General features: G+C 50.0%; 1 protein-coding gene across 2 annotated transcripts; it reads left to right on the plus strand.

Annotated features, from left to right (window-relative positions):
- Positions 1-108: 108 nt before the first annotated feature.
- Positions 109-22,112, plus strand: DEAF1 (DEAF1 transcription factor). 2 transcript variants are annotated; one of them, XM_086750122.1, is made up of 13 exons: positions 109-558; positions 1,523-1,620; positions 2,006-2,135; positions 2,879-3,025; positions 3,825-3,964; positions 4,679-4,744; positions 5,651-5,777; positions 7,107-7,235; positions 8,002-8,130; positions 12,113-12,363; positions 18,739-18,804; positions 19,901-19,990; positions 21,399-22,112. In XM_086750122.1, the coding sequence occupies exons 1-13, from the start codon at positions 261-263 to the stop codon at positions 21,501-21,503; spliced, it is 1,776 nt and encodes a 591-aa protein (XP_086606248.1). In that variant the 5' UTR covers positions 109-260; the 3' UTR covers positions 21,504-22,112. The 2 variants fall into 2 exon arrangements, with proteins under 2 accessions (XP_086606248.1, XP_086606249.1); XM_086750123.1 differs by having other exon boundaries at positions 19,904-19,990.
- The last annotated feature ends 1,068 nt before the right edge of the window (positions 22,113-23,180 follow it).

Here is a 23,180-nt window from a genome sequence, read left to right on the forward strand (position 1 = left end):
GAACCGGTTCGGAAACGTTCGGTTCCGGCCGGGGAAAACGTTCGGAAGCGCTCGGGCGAGCTCGGCACCGCTCGGCCGCCCGCCGAAAAGAGCTCGAGTGAACTCGGAGGAGCGGGCTCCCCCCACCTCGCGGCCCCCTCCCCGCCGCGGGACCCTCCCTAGCGGCGGTCGGGGGCGAGGTGGGGGGGGGTAGCGGGGAGCGGCGGCTCTCGGTGCCCGCTCGGGCGGGCTGGGCTCCCCGCGCCCGCCGGCCGCCTCGGATGGAGGACGCCGACTCGGCGGCGAAGCAGCTGGGTTTAGCGGAAGCGGCGGCAGTGGCGGCCGCAGTGGCGGCAGCGGCCACGGAAGGACCTGAACAGCAACAACAACGGCAGCAGCAGCAGCCGCCGCAAACGGCGGCCTCGGAATCGGAGGCGGAGCCGGAGCCCGAGGAGGAGGAGGAGGAGGCGGCGGCGGCGCAGGTGACGGCGGTGACGGTGATGGCGGCAGATGCCGAACACATCGAGATGGGCGCCGAGCCCCTGCCCAGCGCCGACGAGGCTGCCGCCGCCTTCGCAGGTCAGGGCGGGCGGAGTGCGCATGCGCAGCTCCCCTCAGCCCCGGCCTCCCGCCCGCCCCACGGCGATTCCCGCCCCATGGCGGCTGCTTTGTCCCGGGCCCCGCAGCCGCCCCTGGTGCTCAGGGCTGGGGCCAGCAGCCCCGGCCCCTGTCCCCCGGCCCCTCTCGCTGCAGCCTGCCCGGGGTACAAACGCAGTCATTTACCTCGGGCGGTGCGGACCCAGGCTGAGGTTTTACTCACTCACAGGCTCTTGGAAAGCTACACTCTGCTCACTTTCACACTACATACCGCAACGTAAAACGGACAGGAGCTGCCTCTATGCATCTACAATTGCTTCCACCCTGTGTCTCATTAACAAAGTGCCCTGAAACCTGTGGGTTTTCGAAGGCAGGCTATGATAGGCAGGAGATTTCAAAGGCCTTCATACCTAGATTGGTATCTCCATGCGAGCTTCAGTGGTGTTTTTTCGCTCTGACCCCATGTGTGGTATTGAAAACCCTGATTTTAGCTAGGCAAACAGAATCATACATCGTAGAAACATCTGGCTGTAAGTTTGGACAGTTTTTAACTGGACCAAGTGTACAGGTAACGGCACCCTAGAAATTAATATATGATAGCGGAAGAGTCAGTTGTCTTTACCGTGATGTTTGCCAGTCACCCCTCTTTTAATAAAAGGCATCACAGTTAGGGGTTTTTTTTAGTATAGATGAAATAATCATTTTCCCCTTAGTTCATCACATGCTGATAACTACTGTTATGGTATCAAGGATGTTAAAGCATGTTCAACCCAAAGCCTAATAAAAATCAGAATGATTGTGTTCATCACAAAGATATAACAAAAAATAAAATTAATTTTAGATAGGAAAGAAGGAGGAAACACAATTCTATTTTCTGATGTTTAGCTGTTTATCAGGCTCTCTGAATGCAGCAGAATAGTAACTTCACGTCTGTTTTACGTTCCAGAAGTCACCACAGTGACAGTAGCCAACGTTGGTGCCTCCGCAGACAACGTTTTCACTACATCGGTGGCAAACGCAGCTTCGATTTCAGGACATGTGCTGGTAAGTCTGTACTTTAATTTGAGGGCCTTAGCAAAATCCCACGTACTTTATTATTTTAAATGAAGAGCTCAGTTGTGTTCAAGCTGTATTGAGGTCAAATATGTGTTTTCATTGCAGTAAAACAGGCTTTAAGCCACAAAACCGTTAGCTTGGGGGACATACAGTTTTTTCTTTCTCACTTGGAGAGGTTTTTTTACCTTTCCACCCCCATGTACTCATTCTGTAATGGAACTGCTGATCTGGAACATGTAAGTGTTGAATTCAGTTGGCTGAAACATCAAAAACAAACCTAATGGTACTGATGGGTGGTTTGGGGTACCTTTGAGAAGATTTGGGGGAATACTGAAGTACTTTGGTCAGTTTAAACTCTTTATTTCTTCTGCAGTCTGGGAGAACAGCCCTCCAAATTGGGGACAGCTTGAACACTGAAAAAGCCACTCTCATAGTGGTTCACACAGACGGCAGCATTGTAGAAACCACAGGCTTGAAGGGGCCACCAGCACCTCTCACGCCAGGTATAAGGCAATCTGCTTTTGAAGTGTCATTCTCCTGGAGGGGTTGCCTTTTCTCCACTTTAATTGTGTTGCTAGGATTAAAAAAACATGATGTGCATAACATTATGCAGTTGCCTTGTAAGGATTGTTTGGCCCCTCTTCGTATGGTACTTCTTGTATTTCTTGGGAGCAGAGGAATACTTAATTTTTGCAGGTTTTTTTCCTGTCAGAAGTATATTTCATTTTCTTGTTCTTTGCCCTAACCCTTGAAAATAAGCTTCTTGAAAAATCGTGCGCTGCTGCTGGGCTGTTGCATGCCTTTCTACACCCATCCCACCCCAAAGGAAGATGGATCATTTTAATACCGATAATAAAAATATGAGTCTCCTAGTTCTGCACGTGGGTTCTTTTTAAAGGGTCCTTGAATTTAATTTAATCTCCATTCAGGCCACTTGCTGGCATTTTAAGTGTCGCAGTAGGTGGTGTCTTTATTGCTAAGGTTTTTGTTCGGGCTGCTTGGCAGTTTCCTTTCTGCCCACAAGATGGCAAGGCAAACCTTCAGCGGTCTAAAACTCGTTACAGGATCGGCCTCTGGGAAGGGGAGGATGCAGTTTGCTTTATTTTCCGTCATTTTCAGAACATTCAAGCTGAGTTTTTTGTGGTCCACCATGTAAGCTGTTGCCCCAGCCAAGCTGAGCGTGTGGAGGTGTAGCCAGTGTGCTTTTTGGTTGCTGTCACCTTTCTTTTCTTTTTTTTTTTCAAAGGACCGCAATCTCCTCCTACCCCTTTAACATCCGTCCAGGAGAAAACTGGAACCAAGTATAACTGGGACCCTTCTGTGTATGAGAACGAGCTGCCGGTGCGGTGCCGGAATATCAGTGGCATTCTGTACAAAAACAGACTCGGCTCAGGTAACGAAGACCGTCTTGGGGGAGGAAGTGTGATGGCTCCTTCGCTTAGTGCACTCTTCTTTTAATCAGGCTACTTTTAAGGGCTGATTGTGAGGAAAAAAAGGACAGTTTCCTAGCCAGCCTGGTCCCTTTCGATATTCTTGTTCTCTTCTATTTTGCTCTTTCTTCAGAGGCTTTTTAGCTTTTTTTTTTTTTTAAATCTCAGAAGAAACAGGCTGCTGTGCAGTGAGTCTCCCCGGTAAGAGGCTGACGCCTCTAATGTTCTTTTTGTCTCAGAAGTAGACCCATGTTTCTGCAAAGCTCTCCAGAATCCCTGCTGGAAGGGAAAATAGAGAGCTTGTCTCCTGATGCGGCTCCGTAGCTGCCGTAGCCCCTCCTCTTTCGTCTCTGTGTGAGAGCCGAAGAAGCAGCAGCAGAAATTGTCGGCAAGCCTGGCTGCACGGCGCAGTGCTTGGTTGGTAGATAGAGAGTTTTCTTCAAGACCGGAAGGATTAGAAATTTAAGTGCATAAATTAATGATATTTATCCAAGAAAGACTTATCCTTCTTCTGGATGAGTAATTTTTTGATGCACTTCTGAGGCCCAAAGCTGGAGCTCTTCAAACACGCGTAGTCATTGTCACAGCCGAGATAATAAATGGGCATGGCTATCCTAGAGGGGTGAGAAGTGGCAGATGGGAGGTTTGGTGATTGCTATAGATTAACTGCTGTTTTGTCCAGAATTTTCAATGCTTCTTGAGAAAAGTGTCAGAATTATTCTTAACCTTTGCTAACAATTCCTTTCTTCTGTTTTGTTTCAGGAGGCCGTGGTAGGTGCATTAAGCAAGGGGATAACTGGTACAGCCCCACTGAGTTTGAAGCTATGGCGGGGCGAGCCAGCAGCAAGGACTGGAAGAGGAGCATCCGCTACGCTGGGCGGCCGCTGCAGTGCCTTATTCACGTAAGGTTAAGTTTGCTTCCTCCTTTCTGCTGGAAGGGGCAGGTGGAGTCCGGGCACTGCCAGTCCAAGCCGCGTGCGCTGCCTCTGCAGGGTTACGTGTGATGGTGCCGTGGGGCAGCTGGGAAACAACATCTTGATTTGGCTGAGAATCAGTGACGTGAGAGGAATTTCTCTAGAGGTGTTTTCAAATAACGTAATAGAAGTCTTGCTTGTACTTGGAAAGGGGCACCGTTCATGCAGGATGAAGTTCAGCCTTGAGCTGTACAGCAGAAATTGAGAAGTCAGTTCTCGTCCATGATACTGTAATTCAATTACCTGACCTGCTTAATTGTCTTTGCCTGGCAAACGTATTCTTCCCTTGCACCATTTATTGAGTATTGCTTTGGGTCCTGTGTTTCCTGCAGTGTCCAGGAGTCTCGTGGAGAATTTGGCGTTGCCATTAGGTTGACAGTTGATTTCTGCTTGAGCAGAAACCTTATAAAGTCTCAAATTCGTATATCCTTGCCTTTTGGTTTGAAAATTGTTTGTTCTTCCTTTACTCTGCTCCCGTCCGCTCGCCCAGTCACCGTGAGGTGGGGGAGCTGGCCTTTCAGTTCTTGTGCAGAGTCCCTGGGAGGGAACGGGGACATCTCTCTGGGTCTTTCAGCAGAATACGGGCGTGCTCGCAGTGGTTTTGGTGACACTAATGCTGAACTAGTAATCTTCTAATTTCAGGATGGGATTCTGAATCCTCATGCAGCCTCTTGTACTTGCGCTGCTTGCTGCGACGACATGACTCTGGTGAGTTGTAGTTTTTACCTCCTTTAGTTTAAAAATAATTAATCAATCAAGCTGCTGCAGCCATTTGTGAGCAGGTTAGAGTGTCCTAGAAATGTTCACACGTACTGTGGTTGCAGCGTGCTTTGTCCACGCTTCGTAAAGAGAGGAGACAACGAACTACTAGCACTATTGCATAGCAGCCTCAGTAAAACTGGGTGATAGTTATTGCTTTTTTCCTCCTTTTTTTTTTTCTTTTCTAAATCATGTATTTATGTAAATTGCATTTTGGAGCTGTCAAAGCTATTTGTCGTGTTTGACTGACATGTCACCATTTTTTGCGCTCGAAGAGATGTTTTTATAAGGAAGCAATGTAATACTCTTACGTTGGATCTGTATTTTGATATTAAACTGCTTGAGTTTTTGTTTGTTTGTTTGGGTTTGATTTGTTTGTTTGTTTGCTTGTTTGTTTAAAAAATGAGGTTAAAGTCCTGAAAGCAGAAGTCTTTAGCTTGACTTGAAGTAGTGTTTTGCGTTTCTTTTCTGCTATGAACTGGGTGATTTCCTTATTTCCTAGACCTGAAACTAACGGCTTCCTGTCTTCCCCTCACTCACGTTCTCCTTGCTTACACCACCTTGGCCAGCAGTCAATTATTTGCCCAGTTCTGCTCCTTAAATAATGGTGAAAGGGACTGAATGCGTGCCTCTTCAGCTGGAGGGAGCTGAGCATAACTTTTTTTCATAGAGTTCTTTGGAGAAGTAGATTTTTGGTCAATTGTTGCAAACCACACATCTTCCATGGGAATATGTGCAGCTTGACCTCAGCTGCGTCTGGAAAGATGAGAAGTAAACCCAGAATCCCCAGAGAAGTGCCTCAGCTAATGTCTTTTCCTTTCCCTTTTTGCTTGTTCTTTTTTTTTTTTTGCCTAGAGTGGCCCCATACGACTCTTTGTACCGTATAAAAGGCGGAAAAAAGAAAATGAAATGCCTGCAACTCCAGTGAAGAAGGACTGCCCCAAAAACATCACTCTGCTTCCTGCCACAGCTGCTACTACATGTAAGTTCTTTTCTCCTGGTAAAAAATTGCTTCCCGTTTGTGGTGAAGAATTGCCGCACTAGATATTTAATGCCCATCCGTGGCCCCTTGGAACTAGACAGCTGAGAAAAATGTCCTTTTTTTTTGGCTACTTCCTTTTCATTGGATAGGTTTATTGGCTAATTGTCTTTAGCTAATTTCACTTCCTGTTTTGTACCAACTAGCACAGTGTTGCCACATCTGGACTGCAAGTTGCGTAGGAAAAAGCGCAGCTCTAGACCTCGAGGAGACTCACTTTTAAGCATCTTAGCATCCTTTTGCCGCGAGCACTAGGTTTCGTATTTAGTTCTGAGAGAGATCTGAATTATATTTCCCCCTCTGCCTGCTCTCTCTGCCTGGCAGTGCAGGGACAGTTGTGCAGTCCTGCCCTTGATCCGCAGTGGGTTTCAGGAAGGTTTTTCACAAATGACAATTGAGAAATTTCCTCCTGGTAAAATTGTGTTGAGAGGAAGGCTAGCCCTTCTCTGCTCTGCCGGAAATCCGCGTCCCATCCCCTGAGCTTGGTTTTTGTCCTTTAGAAGCTGGTGGGGACTGTGGAGTAAGATTTGTGCTGTTTCCTGAAATACATAGAAAAGTAGGCTGTAGGCAGTGGAATGAAATCCACAGCCTGAAAGTCGTTAATGAAAGAGGCAGAAGGCGACGCTTTCATCTGCAGATTCCTCTCTAACATTCAGGACATGCTTTGTTACTTAACTGGTTTTGATTGTCAAACCATCTGTGTGAGAACAGAAATTAATTTGCAAGCTCATCCAGCTCACACGTTCCCAGTCACATTCGTGTGTCCTCCTGCTCTCCTTGCACTAGCATCATCTGGGTGGTAACATTACGGAGGGAACTGAGGAGGAAGCAGCGTAAATCCAGAAAAGAACAGCCAGAAGTAAGATTAGATTACCAGCAGCAGCAGGAAGGGAAATAGGCAAGGATTTTGTAGAGTTTGGGGTTTTTTTCATCCCCCAAAGAGGTTTAATCTGTGTTGGTTCGTTAGCGTGAGGTGCTGTGAGGTTACACGTTTGCTTGTGCTGGCGCTGGGAGAGAGGAGGGCTGCATGTTTTGGTAGCAGCCACAGATTTCACCAGGCGTAAATCCACAGCCTCAAAGTCTTAAAATTGCATTTTTGTTTGTGAAAAGGTCCTTCTGTGCCACAGAACCGGACCGTTACCAGTTAATGGTGCCAGATTAATTACAAAGAGTTTTCTGGCTGTGGGTGATCCAGAACAGGGGTATCAGCAGCTAAACAACCGAGGCCTCCGCGCTGAGTGTTAACTATGAAAGTACTTCTAATATTTCCAGTCACCGTGACTCCTTCTGGACAGATCACTACCTCCGGCGCTCTGACATTCGACCGCGCATCGACAGTGGAAGCCACAGCGATTATCTCGGAAAGTCCGTCCCAGGGTGATGTTTTCACTGGAACCACTGGTAAGAATTCAGGGGGATGCCTGCTAGACATCCCCGAGAAGGAGCAAAAAAGGTTTGGATGCCCACTGCTATAGGAGGAAGCATTTTGAATGCTGCACGAAGGATTTATTTCTCAAGAGCTTACAGAGAGGCTGTCTGTAACCCCCTGTCCTTCCTTTGAATTGATTTCGACAGCTTGAAATCTTACCAGTTGCACAAAAGAAGTGAAAAATTTTGCCCAGATATTGGAGCTGCTGGTGTACACTTCTGCTGATTTCGAGGGTTTTATGCTTATCTCTCTCAGTTTTTTCACTCCTCCTTCATCCTAAAATGCTACCAAAAAAAGGAGAAGTGGCTGAGTGTGGAAACTAACTGAGAATTACTGAATGAATGCTGAAAAATGCCAGAATAAATCAAACAAAATATAAATGCGTGACATATATTTCAGTTCTTTCAGTTTGGTTCGTACACGGGGTTGTGAGCTCTGCTGAGGGAACTGTCCTGCTCCGAGAGCCGTGGTTTGGCCTGTGGTTATTGGAAATGTACAGGTGTGCGGAAAGGAGGGCAGCAGTCGCCTTTGCCTTAACAAGTGAAAGCTGAGAGATGAAATCAGTACAGGGTTGCCTTGCTTGCTAACTGTGCAAGACGTGCTACTGTTTCTCATTTGCAACCTTGGAATTATCACGTAGGAACTTGTATAAGATGTGAAAAGGCACGAGTGAAAGAAGCGTAAGAACTGCCTGGCAGCTGTTACACAGTGATTCCTGACGCCGTTGTTCTCCTGCAGTTCAGGACACCAACGTCCAGCAGCCGTGCCGGGTCAGCCACCCGGAGCCTCACTATCCGAGTTACCAGGACAACTGTCAGATTTCACCTTTTCCTGAAGCTGCGCTGCCAACGTCTCACCCCAAAATCGGTATGTTTGATGTCCGTCACGTGAGAGAGTTAGCGGTGGTTGAATTTACTCTCTGATCTTCTTCCTCAGCACAGGCAAAGACTGAGGCAGAAACATTAACTTTGCTCTGGTTTGCTTATGAATTTTGTGGTTATTAAGATTTGGACAAGCAGATTTTCCACTCTGTGTAAATTCTTCACTCCGATATTGAGAACTTTGATTTGTTGTTTCTGCTAGAGGAGGCTGTTGTGATCCTGCTCCCTAAGTCATCTTGCAGTCCCCTGCCCTTCCGACGGCTCTTGCTCCGAGGCTTTTGTCGCCACTTGGGCACAGTGGCTAAACTTTTATTTAGTGTTTGATACGAGCAGACCATCCCCTTTAAAATTATGTCACAGAAGCTTTTCTAAACGTTCTCACATCTCTTTATGAACCCACTGAGAGGTGCTGGAGGCAGCTCTGGGCAGGTTTGGAACGCTGCTCTCACATCCAGTGTCCGTTTGCCATCCCTTACGTTTGTGCTGGAGGGATAGGTGCTGGTTAAGAAGGGCAGCGAGGTTCATTTGTAGAGCTGACTGATAAATTAGTGAACTACAATGCTGTATGAGCGTTGCCTGTACTGACAGGAACTGGAAGTGTTGAAGGAACTGGAATTGCAAACTTGGGAGTGTTGTTCTTGCTTGATGTGTTTTTGTCGAACCTAGACAAGAGATACAGCAAGGAATAGTCTGCTGCTGGCTGGCTGACGGATTAGGGATTGCTAGGCTTTTACTTCTCTAATTTCTGTCATCCTGTGAAGTTACTCTGGTGCCTGCTGATCTCGCTGTTGCAGAGGAGCTGTAAGACGGGCAGGTTTTGATCCCTGTTACTGTTCTCTCAGACATCAGGAAAAGATCATGTAAACGTGTGTTCCTTTGTGCAGTCTGAAGTCTTTATTTTTAAACCCTGTGTTCTCCCCTCTGTATCAGCTTTTATTTGCTTACTGAGAGCAGCACAACACCTTCCTGCTCTGTCCAGAATGAAATCCAGTTGTTGGTTTTAAGCCTTAGATTGTGATGTTACTAATTAAACATTGATTTTTTTTTTTCACCAGCGAATACTTTCTCTTGAGTGATACACCTATGCCAAAGTGAGGAATCGGAAGTCATTCCTGTTAGATAAGTTATCAAATACCATGCTGGGATAGATATTGTGCTGGAAACGCAGCAGTGGGAAAAGCTCTTCTGCAAACAGCTACTGATTAAAGACTGATTTATCTGTCACTTCTATCTAAGTGCAAATAGTTCTATGCCAGTCATGTGCAAGTGCATTCAAATGACTATTTTAATTAAGGGCCGTTGAGGATAAAATCTCCGTGTACCTGTGCGGTGAACTTGCAGTGCTGGCTGTCAGAAGAGGTCACACACCTAACACGCAGTGACCTGCAGTGCCGTGGGTGTCGAGACTTGTTCTCTCTCGCCAGATCTGTGCTGGATTCTGGTGAAAAACTTCCAGATATGAAGTTTTGTTTGTCTGCAGATTTGTGAGTGGAGTGGCTGGAATTGCAGCCTGGTACGGGAAGGTGTGTTAGCCTGCTGCTGTTCAGGACAGTATTTACCGTTGAATTTTAATTGCCATTTAAAGTGTAGTCAACAAGGTTTTTTCCCTGAACGGAGGGATCTGCTGTTCGGTGTTTTTCGCTAGCTGTGCGGTTTGCTGTTCTGCACCCCACCCTTCAGGGAGAGAGGTTTGGGGCTTGCCTCTGCCGTTCTGTTTGGAGGCGCCTCAGACAGACCAGCGTGCCAGTGTCTGCAGTGACATCCCAAATGGATTGCCGTGGGAGATTCACAATAAACTACATGAGAATAAAAGTGTCTTTCGGACACTTCAGCCTCTACGTTTTTCCCAAGAACTTCCTGCTTAGTAAATAAAACTCTGGTTCCAAGGCAAAGCATCTGGCTGCAATAATGTCCCATTTTAATGAAAACACAGGGCAGTGCCCAGCAGTGGCAGCTGTGTGCCTGCAGCTGTCTGCAGGGAGCTCCCTTGTGCTGCAGACGCTCAAGGACGTTGTCCGTGCGTTCTCCTGTCCATCAGCAGGACAGGAGCTGGGAGCCAAGCTGGCGGAGGCCTGGAGGTGTTAAGAGCAATGCTTCTACAAGGAGAGCAGCCGCTGGCGGGATGCGCGTGGGATTTAAACGGCTCAGCCCTTCTGAAGTCGTGTCCTTGGCTGCGTTCAGTGTTTCCCTGAGGGGCAGAGCATCCATCAGTTGGAACGGTCCTGCATTTTTCATATGAATGTGCTACTCACTATTGAAAAATCAAGGAAGCCAATTGGCTTTTGGTGCCTGCAGCACTAACAGCTCTTCCCTTGACAACGCAGAACTATCCAGGAAGGAATGGGGTTTCTGCAGTACTTACTGCTTTTTCTGTGTGCTGAATCCTTCCGAAATGCCTGCCTACAGACGTGAGGAAAAATCCTCAAGTAGACTATGAGCAGATTTTGGGGTAGTAGGCTGCACAGCCCCAAAGTTGGTGGTGCCCTCTTTTCTCCAGTAACCAATTTAGTGAGGAATTTAGAGAGCAGCTGTTGGTAGATGTGAATGTCTGGGACTTAATTTTACGGCAGATGGCGAGTATTTATCGCTAGAGTTAGAGTGAGATGTTGGAAAAGTAGGGCCAGTAAAGGCAGATAACACTTGTTCCTGGAAATGTTGCCTGAGGTGAGCTCGCAGTGTGTATTGTTGATTCCTGGATCTAGATTTCATTTCCTCGCGCTGTGCTCTCCCAGTGTATGTGCAAGCCCAGTGTTGTGAGAAGCAGATGTTTTGGTGACACTGGTTTTTGAAACATTTGCAAGGGTAAGGCTAAGACAGATATCGCTGGTTTTCTCGGGCTTTAGTTTCCTAACGCAGGTTTTGGGAAAGGGAAGACTGCAGAGGCGCGATAATTGAGCGGGCTGGAGATAAGTTCAAGGGAAGCGTGATTAGGATTCCAGGATAGGAGTTTAGCTTCGTTCTGGTGGCTTCCTACAAACTGCAATTACTGTTAAGATTATGGTTAAGATATGAAGAAGTAAAGGCTGCAGCACCTCAATAATTGGTGGGGTTTTTTTCTTCTTTTATTGTCCCTTGGAGTATCTTTAGAAGTAGTGCTGGGCTTCTGTGCTTTTGTATTTCATTTAATACGTGTAGCAAAAACTTCCATCAGACCTGTATACATTCACTCTCCCATTTGGGATTAGGCAAGGAGGGGTTTCAGAGCCGCAGTAAGCGTTGCTGTTCACCTCTGAAACATACGTATAGCTGTAAGTACCTTTTATTAAACTGCTGGTGTTTCGGTGTGGTACGTGTGTTTCTGTGTCCATAACTTGCTGCATGGGTAGGATCCAGGATGAAGGGGTCCAAAGAAATTACAATTATTGAGGGGGTTTTTTTTAAGGGCTTCCCAGCTGGCGGTTTTGGAAGGTGCATGTTTGTAGTACATGTAGTTCTGAGGGGATGATAACTGTCTTGGCTTTATTCCAGTCTTGGGCTGGGGTTGCGGTTAAGGTCAGAATTTAGGAAGTGTAGGGCAGTGTGGTGTGGATAGGTGCCTAGCTTTGCAGCCTGAGAACTGACGTCTGTATAGGGACATGAGAACATTCAGAGACGTAGTCTAACTTTACTTAGTGATCGTTAAGGGAAACATTGTGGTGATAAGGGCAGAGGAGTCCTTGGGAATGCTGCTTTCACTGCTGAATTGTGCTCCTCTGCAGCAGTGCTGGGAGGTGTTCATTCCTTCCCAGAGTAAACCAGAGGGTCAGGAGCGCACGTTCTTCTGTCCCCTGGGTTTGAGAGCTCCCAAGGGCTGTGTGTCACAGAAGGCAGGTCTGTGTAGCTGCAACTTAGCTGAGTTGGAAATTTTTACAGACCGTGTTTTTAAAAAAAGCGGTCAAGCAAGACAACAACAAAAAAAAAACCCCACAAAACCTCCACTGTATTACTCCCTAATTGTATATATTTTCTTTTTCTTTCTCGATATTCAGTGCTAACCTCGCTCCCTGCCCTGGCGGTGCCCCCCACGACGCCCACCAAAGCCATATCCCCGTCGGTGGTGAACGGGCTGGAGGTGACGGAGCAGCGGAGCTGGCTGTACTTGGAAGAGATGGTCAACTCCTTGCTCAGCACTGCCCAGCAGCTGAAGACTCTCATCGAACAGGCCAAACAGGCCAGCTCCTCCTTCCGCGAGGCTGCCGTCACGCAAGCAAAAATTCAAGCTGATGTGGAGAGGAAAGAGGTAATGATGCCGGGGGAGGTGAGATGACTCAGCCGAGGGCGTCTTTTTGGCTGAGTGATGAAGAGAGCAGTGCCTCGCTGCTTTTCACTGCCTGTAACACTGGCAGTGAAAATTCCCTTAGGAATTGTTTCTCTGTCTTGAGGGCACTATTACCAAGAGAAATCTTTCTGAGTTATTCGTACCATGGGAAAAGGAACAGAGTGCTCTGGGATTCCAGGAGCCGTGGGTAGCAGGCTGGTAACACAGACCGTTTGGTGTTACGAGTCCTGAGCTCTCCCATCAGCCATTCCTAAATTTATGAGCCATGGACGCTGAACCCTGCTGTAGGAGAGATGGTGAGCGCTCAGTGGCTGCTTTCTTTATGTCAAGTGAGTGGGAATGTCAGAGAGGCTTTCTGTGGCCCGAAAAGGCAGGGGGACAAAAAGAACAGCGAGCTGTAGAATGTGTGGGGAAGGTAGGCAGGAACATGTAGAGCTGTCTTGCTGAGCGTTGCGCAAGCGCAGCTGATCTTGCCAGTCCTGTGGCAAGGCTGCAGGGCCGGCTGGCGTTACGGAATGTGTCAGCGGCCCTTCTCTCCTCTGTCAGGATTATCCCTCTGTTCTTCTCTGTGGTGGATGCATGGTAGGGGCTCTGGATTCTTCCGAACACCAGCTCGTGCCTGCACCCTGCATCTGGCTGCACGCCCTGCTGAACGCGTTCCCCTTCTCCCCCAGACCCACAGCTGCTCATGTGGACTTGAGGGAGAGAGGTGGGGGCCACGTACTGTGAAACCGGTGTCGTCGTGGGTAGCTGCCGAACTCCCCTCCTGTGCACCGCACCGTCTGCTGTTGCCGTCGGCGTTGTTGCTAACGTCGGCTTTCCGCTGAATTCGTAGGCACGAGTGTGCAGCAAGGGGCCTTGAAGAAAGGTGTGTGGGGAGACTTTGCTGAGAACTGAGAGCCCCTACGACAGTCCTTGCAGCATCTTTGGTATTCTTTGCCACGTTGTGTCTGCTAAACTCTTCCGTACGCTGCATCCTTGATGTGCAGGTGTGTGACACGTTGAGTCTAATTCTCCCCTGCCTTCCGCCCGGGCGGAACGGGTATTTGTGGTGCTGTCCGGGTTTGGGCCGTCTGCTGCTGTAAAAGCTGTGTAGAGCGTGGGATACCGAAAAATTGGGAGCTTTGGCACAGTTCAGAGATGAACATCTGACTTTTAACTTCGTGTTCTTATCTTTTCCCAGTTTGTGTGCTGCCTTCCCTCCTGTTTATCCTTACAGTGGTTTCTGGAACAGTTGTTCAGTCCATTCCCCTCACCCTCTGATCCAAATCCAGCTCGCGTCAGCGTACTTCTGGTTTCTTCTTGCCCCAGCAATGGGAGCTAAAATCACTCCTGTGGATTGGTTATGTGCTGACCTCACAAGGCACGTGTTTGTTTCCAGAGGAAGTCCCCTTCCCAGTCACTGTTGAGTCCCCAGTTACACAACCCGTGTGTCTTACCGTGCTTTCTGTGGAATGGGTGCCTTAACAGCTTTGTGTGTTGATAAAAACTGGCTGATGGCGCTGATTTTTAGTGCCCAAGTAACAATTCTCAAGCAGGGGGCTGTGTGCCAGCATCTGGAACAATCTGGCTGATATCGCAAGTAGCTATTTCTGAATTCCTTCCAGTGAATTCCATTTTTGGGAAGAACTCTGGGTTTCTGAGTACAGGGCTGGCTTTGGATGTAATTAGAGTAAATGTCACACAATTGGCTGTCTCTGTTGTGTTGGTCAGAGGTGCTTTTCTGATTTCCTGAATGTTTTCCTGGTTTGTTACGCCAGGCTCTCTCCCGCCCTGAGTACTGTGTGGTCAGACTGCTTTTTTTGTCAGTTAAGGTCATGAGAAGGAGAAAGGTGTTTTCCTACTGCGGTTGCTGTTGATTTTTGCTGGATCAATTTAATACAAAGGCAGTAGGTGCTTCATCCCTCCTTTGTGTTTTCTCACTGGCAGAACTCCCAAGGGCTAGCAGACAGAGCCACCTCCTCTGTTTGTGCGAGCAGAGATGGTGCATGCAGCCGCGTGGATGCTTCTCTGCAGGAGAGCCACCGGTTTGCAGAATTCCTGTGCAGCAGCATGTGCCTAGGTATTTAGAAGTGGACGATTGTGTCATCATATCAGAGCTGCAGAGCAAAGGCTGTACAACAGATTAAATTATAACAGAGCTGTAGACTCAGCTCTTCCTGGAAGAGTGACTTAATACATGGCAGGATTAAAGAAATCTCTTGGGAGCAGGCTGGGTCCCGACCGGACACACAAACTTCACTGCTGTAACTAAGACGTGTCTTTAGTTTTCAGAGCAGTGCAGAGCTGTTCCCCAGTTCAGAGTCCCGGCTCTTGAGGGTGTTGAGTTCAAGCACTTTGGATCTCGCAGCTGTCCGTATCCCTGCCCACGTCCCTCTGGCACCCCAGCGAAAGAGGGAGACGGCCTCTGCCTGCCGACAGAGGAGACGAGCCAGTCTGCTCCCATACAGCCGCAGATTGGCTGACGTGACTTTCAGTACCAGAAGCTGTGCTCCGTACTGCGCCGTGGGACTGGCGGAGCTCTGAGCTGCGAAAGGCAGGTGTTTGCTCTGTTTCCTCGGAGCAGGGGGGCGTTTGTGCTGCCCGCACGCTTGCCTTCTTCTCCGTGGAGTCAAAGAGCGGACGTCGCTGTTTCATTCCGGTCACGCTTGCTCATGATACTGTCCAGGACTGTTCAAAGGAGTTGTAGGAATACATTATTCCCCTCATTTCTATCGCTTTGAACGTGGAAATGCCAACAGCAGAGAGGAACTGTGGCAGGAAGGGGATCTGCTAAATGTAGCGAGGGAAAACCACACAAAATTATAAGTGCAGCGTAAATTAGCAGCATCTGCAGTCATGTTTCTCCCTTCAGATGGCAGGTCCAATCTGAATTTCGCAGGGGGTTGGATCCCTAATTGCAGTTCTGACACGTGGCGATACCTAGAGTCCTCAGAAGCAACAGGGGGCTGAGTTGGGAAGCGCTGGGTGTTCGGGCGTCCGGCTGCACACTACTGGAATAGAAACGCTTGGCTTCTTAGGCAATTAGGGAGAACACGGAAAAACACACTTGTCTGCCACTCTTCTGTCACGCCTGACGTGAGGGTTTTCCCTCTGCCTCCCCGCTGTACGACGACAGCCGTGTAACGCCCTGTGCCGGGGTCTGGTGACGACCCTCGCTGTAGGTCAGTTCCGAGTGCTGGAGCTGAAGGCTCCACCAACAGAGCTTTTCTTGCACAGAATTTTGTAATTTGGGTGTCCTTGCACGTACTCCGTTGCTCTCTTTGTCCTTCTTAATTTCTGTGCGTTTGTTCAAGGATCGTGGTTTGCTGGGCAAATTTCAAGACTGAGGGGCTCTTCCAGCTTTTGTTTCCGTCATGACACTTCCTTCACCGAGGGCTTGCGTACCGGTCCGCAGAGAGGTAGCATCGCTGTGTAAAAAGGCGTTAACCTTGTAAATCTTAGAAGTAAGGGCAACTTGGAAACCTGAAATCTGCAGTTCCAACATTTATGAAAATAGCTCTTTTGCAGTAATTTCTTTTGAAACAAAATTGTTCTAGAATCTAAGGAGGTGGTTAAAGTATCTAAACATTTCTAAGCCTTTTCTGAATCGCAGCATTTTGCGTGGGATCCATTAAATATAACTGGTCAGAACTCCACGCAGCTGTTCAGAAAACGTTCTCCGGCATCGTTACTAATTGGCTTGTGACTGCGCGTATCTGATCCTGTGGTCACTGTCTGAGTGTTGGGTTTTCTGCGTCTTTTGATTTAGGGAAAAAACATTTAGGGAGCGAGTGAGCGGGGCAAGAAAGGCTCGGTGCCTCTTGCAGGAGATATTTGACGGTTTGCAGGGCTGGCCCCAGAGGAAGGGGTTAAAGACACAGAGGTCTGTGTGCTTGGGCAGCGTAATTTTTTTGAGTGTGCGTTAAGCCGTCGTTTATATCAGCTAAACTTTAGAAGGGGGAGGATACACGAGCTAACCAAATTCTGTGCCAGAAGACATTGCTGGAAGATGATAAAGAGATTCAGGAAATGTGTTAAACAGTTTTTCTGTGTGACTTTAAAAGAATCTGTGTTGAAATCTGACAAGTGTTTTAACTGAAACAGCCCTCTGTGTAACGCAGCGATGCCTTCAGATCCCAGCCCGTGTGGAAACAAGGTGGAAGATTAAATCAGCTGACAGCCAGACCATCTGAACTCTTTTTTTAGAAAGATTGAAACAATTCAGGGCTAGAGAGTATGAAATTAAGTATTTAAGAACTGTGGCTCTCGTAAGCAAATAATGGTTCGTGTACCCCAAAGCAGCAGTGAAAACTGTTGCGAATCAGAGGTGATTGGTTTCCTGGAGCCGGTTTGGTGAGGGATCTGGGTCTGTCTGGCTGGATCCTCTCTCTTATCGCACCTTTTCCTTCTCCGTAGTTTCTGCACGGCTTGAATTCTTCACCTGGGGCTGTGCAGAAGCAGGGGACTCGCTGGGGGGGTAGATAAAAGGGAGACAGAAGGGGTGTAACGCGTGGTTTCCATCAGCAGGTCTGGGGGCCCAGAGCGGAGCTGGAGGAGCCGCTGTGGCTCAGACGAGGACGGAGGTGGCTGCACTTCCCCTTGGCGTCTTTCTCCTTGGCAGTGTCCCTGCAGAACGGGATTAGCCGCACTCGTGGAGGATGAAGTGGAGCCTGGTGGTGGGAAGGGTTTTCATTCGGGAGCTGCGGCACTTTCTCAGAGCTGGGATTCGGCGTGTCCAGCCCTGGCACTACCTGGCTCTTGCGGAGAGGGCGGCACTAGCAGGGGTTGTGCGTGCTGAGGTTTTCCAGCTGGGCTCAAATGCCAGCTCACCGCGTGCTTTGGCACCTGTGTTTCCACTTTCTTCACTAAAACGCAGTTTAGAAATGTTACGCAGTTTTCTAGGGCAGTGCTCTTAACGAGGGTCATTTCTCTTTCACTTAACAGTGGAAAAGTCGTTTTAACCTTTCCTGCAGAGCCCACAGTTTCCTGCCAGCCCAGTTCTCAGCCTGTGTGCGGGGTGGCGGAGGGCAGAGGCTGCGGCACGAGGCGTTGGGTCCCAGCTTCTCCGCGGCCAGTGCTCGCTGACGTTAATGGTTCTCTCGAGAATCAGGGGCATTTTCCTCCTGAGACGTAACGGGGGATTCTTAGCCCAGAGGCCGCATCTCGCGCTTGCCCGTGTATTCCCCGTCTTTGTAAGGATGCTTACGGCTTGGACACAGTTTTGGTTTTCAACATAGTGATTTTGAGAGGTCCACGCACGTGATGCACACTGTGCCTGCGCAGAACTGGAAGCATCGGGGCCGCTGTGCGCGGGTTCTGTCGTGCCGATTTGTCGAATAACGGCGGAACCCAATCGCAGCCCTTAGAGCGTACAGCAAGGAGTCTCCCTGCCGCCTCCCCCATCTCCCGGGAGGTTTTTAATTGGAATTTGTGGCGTGGTAATACACGGGGTTTGAAGGTTGTGGTTTCAGAGGAGAATACGTACTGTGATGTCAGGTCAGAGACACTTGGCCGTTAAGCCTTTAATCTCCTTACATGCTGGGCCATAGTCACTCCTGGGTAAACCTGCTTTGCCTGAGGGTGGAGGTTCGGGGGTTTTTGTTCCTTTTTAACTGTTCCCAGTAAATTTCAATCAGGGCGAGCACATCATCAAATCAGGGTCAGTTTTGAATTCCTTTGGTTTAGGACTCCTGTCTCTCGGCAGCGCTGGCTGCTGAGCGCGGCAAGGGAATTGGTGGAGCAGCAGCCGGTTGGGCGTGGGCTGGTTTGGAGTAACTGCCACGCGCCCGAGGTCGCTTCGGAAGCCGCCCCCACAGCACTGCTTCGTTAAAACTGTTGGAAAGCCCTTTTGTGCCTTTATTCAAAGGAGGAACGATGGCGACGGTTGATGCTGTTTCTTAAGTCTTGAGTGTGTGAATTCTGACTGTTTTTTCCCTAATCCGTTCTGTTGGGCTATGCCATCCCTTCGGACTCTTCTGCCTGTTAGTGGGGAGCGAGGGTCCGTGGATTTGGCCCGAGAAGGTGGCACTTGGCCCTGTCACCTTGGCATCTTCCTCGCGTTTCCTTTGCTGACCTCTCAGGCTCTCGGGTGGGGGGTGCTGCCCTTGTGGCAGCTGAGCGCCCTGTTTTCAGGAGTGCTTGGCTGGATGGCGCGGGGAGCGCGGGGTTTCAGTCAATGCTGGTTTGTCACCTCTGGATGGTTTTAACTCTTATAAGCGAGGCTCCTCTTCAGCTGCAGGTTTGGGCTTGCTAGGAGCCAGCCGAGCACCAGGCCGCTCCACACAGCACCCTTTTCAGCCCCCCACGCCGTACCCTGGCTGTGAAATGACAAGGCCGGTGTGTTTTCCCTTGCAGCAATACCAGAACCAGTTATTTCAACAAACAGAAGATGTGGACGGGAAAACGGAAATCATCATCAAGGTAAGTGTCTCATATTTTATAAAAGTCTTTTGTTCTTTGTCTTGTTCCGTTTCAAGAGGCAGAGTTTTTCATGGTTGCTGCACAAGTCACGCATTGCGTATCTGGCCTTGCCTTCTGCAGAGGTCTGAGCTGTCCCTAGCAGGACAAACGCTCTGTTCAGAGCGGGGCCCCTTTGCCAGGCCTTCCAGGTCCTGGAGAGCTGCGAGCAGAGGTGTGATGAACCGGGTGTTAATCGGGGCGCTGATCGGTGGCTTGGTTGTGCTCCGAAGAGAGGGAGCTGCTGGAACGGGAACGGGAGACGCCTGCGATACTTTCACAGCTGAGAAACTGTGGCTTCCTGTCACGGCCTCACACGGCTGCGCTGACTGCTAATGATTTGCCAGTCCTTTAACGAGCTGGAGATGGAGTGCTCTGTGAAGTGCTTATTCTGGTGGTAGTTCAGTGATATTTCCACCTAAATATACAGGTTATGTTAATTGCTGTCACTGAGGGAAGACTAAAGCGATAGACACAAAAAAAAATCCTTTAAAAAATAAGTGTGATTTTTCTTCCTGTGTCCTGTCTCACCTTAGTTCTAGGTTTAAGTCCTTGCTCCTGTTACAGCCTTCTTAATTTTACTCCTCTGTCTTCTGTAGTCGTGCTGCTGCCTGGCACAGGAGCCAGCCTGCTCAGCCCGTACGCGCAGACCCCTTTTTCCTCCCAAAAACCAGGTTCCTGTTTGGAACCTGCCCTTGGTTCACGCCGACTCCCGCTGAAGCCCGCTGTGACCCGGCTCTGGTTGATGAGATATGTGGCCCGCGTGGAGGGAGGTGTCTCTGTGGTGCTGGGGGCAGATTTCCGTGGCCGCCCAGCGTCTCACCCGCGGTTTTGAGGGGCTTCTCGCCCACCAGGAAGGAGAACAGAGGTGCAGTTCATTTTCCAAAGCAAGGAGTGTGGTCTTGGGCCTCTGTTCTGTGTCCGTGCGTTGAGGATATTTTGGGAAACGGGATTTTACCGCTGCTCCTGCGTCACGTCACGTCACAGCACCTGCATAACGCTTTGCTGATCTCCTGTTGTGTTCTCTCTGACACAATCACTTTGCTGTCCATTTTCACAGCAGTCCTGTGTCAACTGCGGCCGTGAGGCGACCAACGAGTGCACAGGATGCCACAAAGTCAACTACTGCTCCACTTTCTGCCAGCGGAAGGTACCGGCTTGTTTGGGAGTTGCGGAGTCACCTGGAGGGGGCTGCGTGACCCTGGGGAGGGCCAGGCGGCTCTGCCCGCTGCCCGTGGGCGGAAGCACGGCGAGGGGAACGGGCGCTGTCTTACAGGCCTTGCGCGGGTCGGCAGCCCCCGCGTCCCAAACCCGCCCTGCCCCTTGTATCTCTGAGGCAGACCGTGGTGGTGGGACGGGTCTGCGGGGTAGGATTGGCACAGAGCTCCTCAAAGGTGATCTGAAAATCAGTGGTGGTGGAAATGAGGGTGCGGACACCCCGCTGTGTGAGCTGCTGGGAGCACTGTCACAACCCCTCCCTGCCGTGTCCTGCTGAGCTCACGCGCCCCAGTACCTGTGCCCTGCTCTGTCACCGAGGCCGTAGTTCTCCCTTTCTTTATTTGTGACACTGCAGATGATACAGCAGGACAAACCGTAAGTTTCTGAACATGGGAGGTGGAAACAGGTAGGAAGAAACAGAGTAGAGGGAAGTGCTGTGCCTCACGCGTCCCACAGGTTCCTTACAAAGACCTGTGGCACCCTGCTTCAGAGCCAAGGAGAACTTCGTTTGGCCAGGGTTGCCGTTCTGCGGGCTGTCCAAGTTCAGTCCGAGTCAACCGAGGCCGGGGGTGTTGAGCAGCTGAAGAATTCTGCCTGTAACAATGAATGGTGGCAAGTTCCCCGTCTGCGTAGCAGAAGGATTAAAAATCCAAAGGAACAAATGCTGCTTGCGGAAGACAGCTTAGCGCCGCCTCCCCAGGTACCAGCCGGATGGCAGCACTGCCCTGGCGTCCTCAGCGCCCAGTGCTCTGGGAAACGGCCCCGAGGAGTCACCTGCGGTCCCCTCCCGGGACATCTGCCCCTGCCCGTAGCTGCTGCTCTGCACTGAGACAGAGTGGGAGAGCGGGAAGTGATTCCTTGAGATTCCCCCTGCCTTTGTGAGCCACGCTGTGGGCCCTCTGGGTGCAGCAAGTGAGAGTGAGGTCAGCTCAGGGTAGAAGTTAGGTCAGTTTTGGGTGGAATTGCGTTCCTCTGCTTTGCCACTGCCAACCAACCACCCCGTGTGGCGCTGTCCTGCAGGAGTGCTCGCTGTAACAAGCTGTCTTTCAGGAGAGGGTTTACGTCAAGGTTCTGGCTCGGATTTAGTAAGTTTTCCCCACCTAACTGATGTTGATGTCCGGAACTGGTTTCTGGGTTGAGAAGCCAGCATTCTGCTTTGTTTGTTAGCTCCAGTAGCGACCCAGCGTGTCCTGTCCGTGGTCAGCCTTGTTTGGCCAGGCAGCGAGGCCAGCTGTAGCCCACCTGAGCTGGAGAACGCGCTTCTCGCATCGGAGCCCAGCGCGCTTTTGCAGGCCGCATGCTTTCTCCTCATGGCCTTTCCGTCTGCTCCTCCCTCGCAGGACTGGAAGGACCACCAGCACATCTGCGGCCAGTCGCCCACCGTGACGGTGCAAGCCGATGAGGTGCACGTCGCAGACAGCGTCATGGAGAAGGTCACGGTCTGAGCACACCTACCTCTGCGGCCGTTCAGGAACGGCACGGCATGGCCGGCTGGATCGGCAACCGCGCCCGAACGGTCTGTCCTTTACAAACCCCGTTCTTCTCTCCAGCAAACTCATTTTTGAAAGACTTTTTGATACTGTGACAGCATTTGCCTACTCCCCAGCCTCTTCCAGAATTTTGAATAATACAGAGACTGTGCAAACCTCACCTGGAGAAAACCAACCCCCCAAGTGCAGCCTCGCCCCTGGCAGCCGCCGCCAGCCTGAGGAAGCCGTGACTTTGCCAGGCTGGCACCTCCACCGCGTGCATTACAGCGATGGCGTCATCTCTCTGGAGAGGGGGCTAACGCAGGTGCTGCAATCGGATTTGACAGTGTTTCCTTCCCCCTGCACCTCCCTACCTCTTGTTGGAAAAAGAACCAGACCTTCCTTTGGTTTATTTAACTGCCTTGCAGAGGTCAGTACCAGTTCGTAGTTTGCCATCAGAAGGACTTTTTTTTTTTTTCTTTCCTGTGTTCCCTCTGTGCTGGGCAAATTTGGAACACGTTGGAGCTTCTGCACTTGAATATAAGTGAAAAATAACACATTGTTAAATAAAATGCGGTGAAAGCACGGCGCGCCTGGTAGAACTGTGTCATTCCCCCCGGCAGCACTGTAACATCCCGAGAAATGTGCTTACGCGCGCATCTGCGCTCCCGTCTCCATAGGAGGGCGGCTGGCGGGCGTTTTTCGGCAGGGGAGGTGCGGTCTTGTCCCACGGCGAGCCTGGGCTGTAGCTCACAGCGGCCCTCTGGCCAAAACCAGATGGGATCAAACCCCAAGCGAGAGCATGTTCGTGGAGCGCCGCCCTGCCATCGCCGTTTAGCGGCTGCTAATTAAAGAAGTGGTGGGCATTAGGAAGCTATTTGCTTTGTTCACCGCAACGAGATCATTTCAGTATTAATGTGCTTTAATAATTCAGGGTAATCAGGCGCCTTTATTGGCGTTTGAAGATTATTGCCCCCAGCTGGAGGAGTCTCAGCAGACGCAGCCACCTCTCCAGCTGCGAGCGGCTGCCCGTCCTGTCTGCTTGTTTGCTCCGATTTGGCGTTGGTGGGTGAGGGTTTTGTTCAGCTGACACCCTAAGAGGGGTCACCCCTCTATCACAGTGACCCAACCCAGCGTCAAAAGGAGAAATTCTATCCAGAGTTGCAGGAAAGTAAAAATAGAGGAAAAAATATGATGGAAAACACTGAAGTCTAGCACTAGCTGTTTCCGACGAGTCCATCCCTTCCTCTGTGGCTCTTCAGGGTCCTGTTGTGTTACACCCCTGGTGTCAGAAGCACTTCCTTAGATTCCCACAGCAAAACGCTCGCTCCTCCTGCTCCCGGAGCAATACTTCAGTATTCATAACGGTTCCTTCTTACACTGTTTTCTAAAGCTTAAAGACAATTAGTTAATTGAAAAGACTGTCTTAATTGAGCCCGCAGCAATACAGCTCATTTACAAGGCTCCTGGCCTCCCTCTGTTGCCTGTGAAGGTTCTGACCAAACGGAGCGAGGGCGAGACAGCAGCGGCTCGTGTTACGACGCGGCACAGGTTGGTTCTGCGGTGGCAGCTTTGCCGTCTCTGCGGAGCCCCGTCCCTGTACGGCAGAGCCGCTCTCTGCGTGGATCCGAGGAGAAGCGGAGCTGCGGGAAG

Source organism: Chlamydotis macqueenii, chromosome 5 (assembly GCF_036417535.1).
Source record: "Chlamydotis macqueenii isolate bChlMac1 chromosome 5, bChlMac1.mat, whole genome shotgun sequence".
In the NCBI taxonomy this organism is placed as follows: Eukaryota; Metazoa; Chordata; class Aves; order Otidiformes; family Otididae; genus Chlamydotis; species Chlamydotis macqueenii.

Excerpts from the sequence above, each read along its gene's own strand:
- DEAF1 (XM_086750122.1), top strand. The coding sequence starts at position 261 with ATGGAGGACGCCGACTCGGCGGCGAAGCAGCTGGGTTTAGCGGAAGCG. Across the intron at positions 4,745-5,650 it reads GCTGCGACGACATGACTCTG|AGTGGCCCCATACGACTCTT; the intron begins GTGAGTTGTAGT and ends TTTTTTGCCTAG. Across the intron at positions 19,991-21,398 it reads CCACTTTCTGCCAGCGGAAG|GACTGGAAGGACCACCAGCA; the intron begins GTACCGGCTTGT and ends CCTCCCTCGCAG.